This window comes from Macaca fascicularis, chromosome 1 (assembly GCF_037993035.2).
Source record: "Macaca fascicularis isolate 582-1 chromosome 1, T2T-MFA8v1.1".
Taxonomy (NCBI): Eukaryota; Metazoa; Chordata; class Mammalia; order Primates; family Cercopithecidae; genus Macaca; species Macaca fascicularis.
This window is the reverse complement of record NC_088375.1, coordinates 101,636,880-101,642,850: the sequence shown is the minus strand read 5'-3', so window position 1 is coordinate 101,642,850 and position 5,971 is coordinate 101,636,880. Positions and strand designations below refer to the sequence as shown.

Below are 5,971 nucleotides of genomic sequence, written 5' to 3'. Positions count from 1 at the left end.
AGGAGAGCCTGGTGCTGCTTTCTGTATGTTTGTTACGCCCAGATCTGACTGATCAGGGAGATAAATTAACTGAAACGTCCTGGTAGATTCTGTTTTACTTCTAGTCCTCCATTTCGGAAAATTCTCTGTGTGCTGTGTCTGCCACAGTACAATAGGAGTCCTGGAAATTCTGGTTTCAAGCCTCACTCTCCTGAATCCTGAATAAGCCTCTGTCCTGCCCAGTGATATGTAAGTCACATTTCAGGACTTGATAATGTAGGGATTCTTGTTCTGTAACTAAATGTGACCTCATGGCCCTCATCTCATAACCTCATGACCCTCATCACTCTCTTTTATCTCCTGAGATAATTATCAAGTGGAAAAAATGAATATACAGCTGTGTCACAAAACTTAGGAATCAAAAAGCATAAATAGTGAAAAAAAAAATCACCCAGAAAGGATAATCTGGGTATCAGTCTTAAGAAATCATGGGCAAAGTTTCCAAACCCTAAATGCCTTATCCAGTGTATTCCCATTGAAATGCTGTCCAGTCTCTGCAGCCCTCAACAAACCATCTCCATCCCAGATTGTGCCACTCAGATCTTCTTCATAGCAGTCTCTGAGATAGATATTAGCACAGTCTTTATCTTACAAGTGAAGAAATTGAGGCCTAGAGAGGTGAGAACTGTTTCCAAGGTCATATATGAGTAAGTGGGGCTTGAGTTTGATCACAGAGGTATTTAACTCCAGACTACCCTGCCCCCAATACCCACACATTTCAAAATCTAGAGTTGGAAGAGAAGTGAGTATGGAAAGTAAAGACCGGACCTTCCAATAGGGATTGAAGAAATTAATAACAACAACCATCCACGAACATGAAGAAAAGAAAGAGAGGAAAAAAAAAATAAGGGGTGTGTGTGGGGGGGGGGGGTGTATGCCTGGGTAGCCAAGCATACAAGTAGAACCCAGAGTTATGGCGAGTGGGGAAGGGAAGGACGGAAGAAGGGAGAAAAGCAGAAATTTAATGTAGTATTTTCTTGTTATATATCAGGAACTGCACTTGGCAATTTACATACAGTAATTCATATGATCTCCATAGCAACACTATGAAGTAGATATTATTATTCTATTTTATAGATGAGCAAATGGAGACAAATGAAACAAGCAAAGAAAATCAGGCTTCTCTCCATTTACACTGGGGTTAAAGCCAGAGATTACTATGAACTTAAATATTTTGTTGTTTCTATTGCTGTTGTCTTATAGTTACTAGTATTTTAAATCTGTAAAAAACCTTCCAAGACTTTATTGTGTTTAGAGACTAAAAAACAGAAGCAGAAACTACCCTTCACGCAGAACGGGGAGACTCGGGTATTAAACACGTGATATTTGGGGCTATTGGAAGAAAGCAAGACTGAAAAGAGAAGTGGCTACACACCACAGAATGTTCTAGGTCAGCACACTGGACTATCCACACGGGAGAAAAGGGGTGTCTCCTCTCACTTCCTTATTCCAGACACCGGCCACTGTGAATTTGAACCTTGAGAGAAGGCAGTGCTTTCTACCTTGACTTACCAAATGGAAGCCCTTCTGAACACAGATGGAGCAGGTTTTGAGGAGAGGAACTCCAGAGTCCTGGGACACAGGAGAATGGTCCTCTCTTGACTTCCCAGGAGTGTGCCTCACACAGCCATCTGTTCTTGGCTTGAACTCATTCACTCTTTAGGTACATCCCTTTGCACTGGCCTTCAACAAGCAATGTGCCATTGCTGATTTAAACCAGGTAAGTCTGAGTAGAGTTTCAGGCCTGGGCACACGTATTCAGTGCTTTCTCTGGTCTACATCTACTTCTAGTTAAACCAGTTAGGGATTTCCAATACATACAGTCTCTGACTTTATAATAGTGTGAGAGTGGTATGCATACGGAAGAGTTTATACTTCATGTACCTATACAACCATTTGGTTTTTCACTTTCAGTACAATATTCAAAAATTACCTATGATATTCAACACTTCACCATAAAATAGACTTTATTTTAGGTGATTTTCCCAGTTGTAGGCTAATGCAAGTGTTCTGAGTACATTTAAGTTTAGCTAGGGCAAGCTATGATGTTCAGACAGGTGTATTAAATGCATTTTTAACATGATATTTTCAACGTATGATGGGCTTATCAGGATGTAGCCTCATCATACATTGAAGGGCATCTGTACTCAGTTTTCATAATTGCTTCCTGTCAATATACATATACTACATCTGTCCCCAAGTCTCAGGGCCCAGAGAACCTTGATGGGTCTTTCAGCACTTGCCCGTGTCTGAATGTTGAGAGCGTCTGAAACCCAGAGCTACACCCCATTTCTGTGCCTGCATATGGCTGATGATCATCCTGGACCAGCCCAGTGTTTCCAGCCTGGATGTTCAACATTCCCACCTCATCTCTTTCAGACTCAGATTCTCCTCAATGCCAAGGCCCAATTTCATGGCTGTGACAGAGTTTACATTTGAGGGTTTCTCCATTTTTGAGTGGCATCACAGACACATCTTCTTTGTGGTCTTGTACCTTTTGACCCTTGCCAGCATTGCTATCATCTTGACAGTTATCTGCCTTAACCATCAATTTCACACACCCATGTATTTCTTCCTGAGTGTGCTGTCTATTTCTGAGACCTGTTATACTGTGGCCATCATCCCCCAAATGCTGTCCAGTCTCCTCAGTCCTCAATAAACCATCTCCATCCCAGGCTATGCCACTCAGTTCTTTTTCTATCTCACTTTTGGTGTCAATAACTGCTTCCTGCTCATGGTCATGGGGTATGACCACTATGTGGTCATCTGTAAGCCCCTACGGTATTCGGTCATCATGGGCAAAAAGGCTTGTATACAACTGGCAAGTGGATCCTGGAGCATTGGCCTGAGCACAGCTATCATTCAGGTGTCTTCTGTGTTCAGCCTTCCCTTCTGTGATGCTAATCTCATCTCCCACTTCTTTTGTGATATCCGGCCCATAATGAAGTTCACCTGTGCAGACACTACTATCAAGGAATTTATTACTTTGCTCATCAGTCTCCGTGCCCTTGTTCTGCCCATGGTCTTGATCTTAGTCTCCTATGTCCTAATTGTCACCACCATCCTCAAGATTGCATCAGCTGACGGCTGGAGAAAGGCTTTTGCTACTTGTGCCTCGCACCTCACAGTGGTCATTGTCCACTATGACTGTACCTCTTTCATCTACTTAAAACCGAAATCCCAAAATTCCCTGTAGGACAGACTTATCTCTGTGACATACACTGTTATTACTCCTCTGCTGAACCCTGTTGTATACAGCCTGAGGAACAAAGAGGTCAAGGATGCCTTGCTCAGAGCTTTGGGCAGAAAGCCTCTCTCTTAGGTGCTGGTCATTCAATAACAGTCAAAGAAAAAGAGTTTGATGAGGTGTCACAGTGAGGAGAACAATCAGATGAGAGACAGTATGAGAGCACCAGGTGGCTGATCTAGGCAGCATCTAGGAATCTATTCCTCTCATAGATTGAAACAAGGAAGAAAAATATTAATGAAAAAAGAAATAGATAGATTTACCAAGTCAGGTATATGGGTTTACTAAGCATGATGAAAATCAAATAAGATAAAGGGTATCCATGCACTGCACTATAGTGTTAGATGTTATTCCTGTTACTCTTGGCATAAGGTATCGTAAACCAGTAGGGAGAATAGGAAGAATATATACTATCATATCATAGAAGTTTATGTAAGATGGACTTGACTTCATGAATGACACAAAGGGTACAAAAGGCCACCACCCCCTCCTGTCTGAGGATGGGACCAACTCTAGGGCACAATTCTAGATCCCTTCATTAGATTAGGCTGAAGTTATGCTCCAGCTGAGACCGTGTTCTTGCATAGTGATTCCCCTTCCCCATCCTGCTTCTCTCATTCCCTTTCCTCTGAGGGCACTCCTTAGTCAATCACTGTAACCAAGACCTTATTTCAGGCTCTGCTTCTGTGGAACCTGACCTAAGCAAGGTGGTACCTATGTCTACGGGGCAATTACTCAGACACTGCAAGTACTCTTTTTGCATCTGTTGCACTTAGAGCAGTGCCTGGTGCATGGTAGATGTTAGGTATTTATTAAAAGGAAGAAGGAAGGAAGGAAGGAAAAAGGAAAGAAGACTGCTGCGAGCAGCTAAAATACAATTAAAAGGTAGCTCTTCTCCCTTGTTTTCCTTTTATTATTTTAACACTTTCAGGCTGTTTGCCCCTCTTTGTGACATCTCCTTTTGGTACATTTATTGAATGTATCCTAGATAGTAGCCATTATTTTAAGTATGTTATTCATTTAATCTTCACTATAAATCTATGACATAGATATTTTATTATCCTTTTTTATGGATGAGGAAACTGAGACCTCAAATAAGTTAATTCCTCAAGGCAGAATCAGGATTTAAACACATGCAGCCCAGCCCTGAAGTCTGTAGTTGCATTGTAAGCTCATGATGTTGTTTTTAACCAGTTTTTTCCTCTAAAATAACTAAATTATACTACTCCGTACCCCTAGGAAAAGGAGGAGCCTCCACCCCATTCCAAATTGTGGATTTACACATATCTCGGATCCTGTTCACGATATCTTCGGACTTTACAATCAGTCTGGAAGTTCAATAATAGTGTATTATAATACACTCCATTTCCTAAAATAGCTTGGTGCATCCCTTTTTCACTCAGCACAACCCCAAAGAGGAAAATAGGAAAGAAGTTTAAAGTGGGCCAAGAACTGTTATTGTTTACCCTGAACTCCCGCTCTAAGAACCAATGACCTTGAGTAGGAGATACTAAAACAGTATGATATTGTAGGCAGAGTACAGGCTTTGAACAGAGAGGCATACATTCCCAATCATAGATCCGCCATTACAAGCATGTGTCCTGTTATGATACTTAACCTCCCTGGTTTTTGTTTCCTATCTGCACGGCAAGGCTGACAATATCACCTCCCAGGGTTGCTGTGAGAAGTCAACAATGTTATGGACTTCTACATGGGAAGCTATCAGCACCTTCTCCACCACCACTCTCCACAGACATTGCTCCTGGGTCACTCTGAGGTCAACATCAAGTCACTCTTGATGTGGACACAGAGCCCTAGCTTTAACAATAGGATTCTCATTTGTTCTTTGTCAATAGAATTTCCTTTTACCCAGGAGGTCTTGACTTTGTAACTGGACTTCTCTTATAGTCCCTGATCCTGTGTTCTGGTAAAAGGAAACTAACTATTCTCCCAGTGTCTTCCAAGTATTGCTTCCTGGATATACCCAGGAATTTATTTCAGGCTCTGCTTATGTGGAACTAGACCTAAGCAAAGTGGTATCTATGTCTATAAGGAATCACTCAGACTTCACTCTGAGTGTTCTTTTTGTGGTTAATAAACCACCAAGAGCACCTGTCTGCATTTCTCCTCCAGATTCCCTTTATTTATGCCTGCCTTACTGACCTGCCAAATACATCTCATAATATCATTCCGTCTTCTCTCCTAGTTGTCTCAGAGTCACTGCAAGAAGTCCCAGGGTTTCTGTGTGCGTCAATTCTCACATGCAGTCTGAATAAATACTGACAAAAGCATCTGCAAGTATTTTTTTAAAGTACCATAATTCATTTGAAAGCACCAATTACTAATTCATAGTTCTCCTTTTCAGAACTTATTTTTCCTATCAATAGGTACAAATAGTACAACTATTATTATCCAAACATTATCAATTTAGAGATCCAAGAAATATTTGGACGTAAAAAGCGGTTTTCATACACAGACAATTTGGACATGCCAGCTCTAGGTGACAGAAATAGTGTGGAAGACGGTGTGGGAGTAGACATAACTTTAGGAACCTAGTTAAATCTGTTTTGAGCCCTATTCGGGGCCCTGAAAGACTCCCATTGACAATTCCAAAGCCTTCTTAAGAGGTCTAGACCCAGGATCCTAAGCTAAATTGAATGCCATAAACAAACTATAATAAGAACC

The 5,971-nt window shown here is 41.3% G+C and overlaps 1 protein-coding gene across 1 annotated transcript; it reads left to right on the top strand.

Moving 5' to 3' along the window:
* Positions 1–2,434: 2,434 nt before the first annotated feature.
* LOC102127674 (olfactory receptor 10J4-like) lies at positions 2,435–3,361 on the top strand. The gene is given in 1 exon segment (XM_065536088.1): positions 2,435–3,361. A coding segment is annotated over 1 exon segment (927 nt).
* The last annotated feature ends 2,610 nt before the right edge of the window (positions 3,362–5,971 follow it).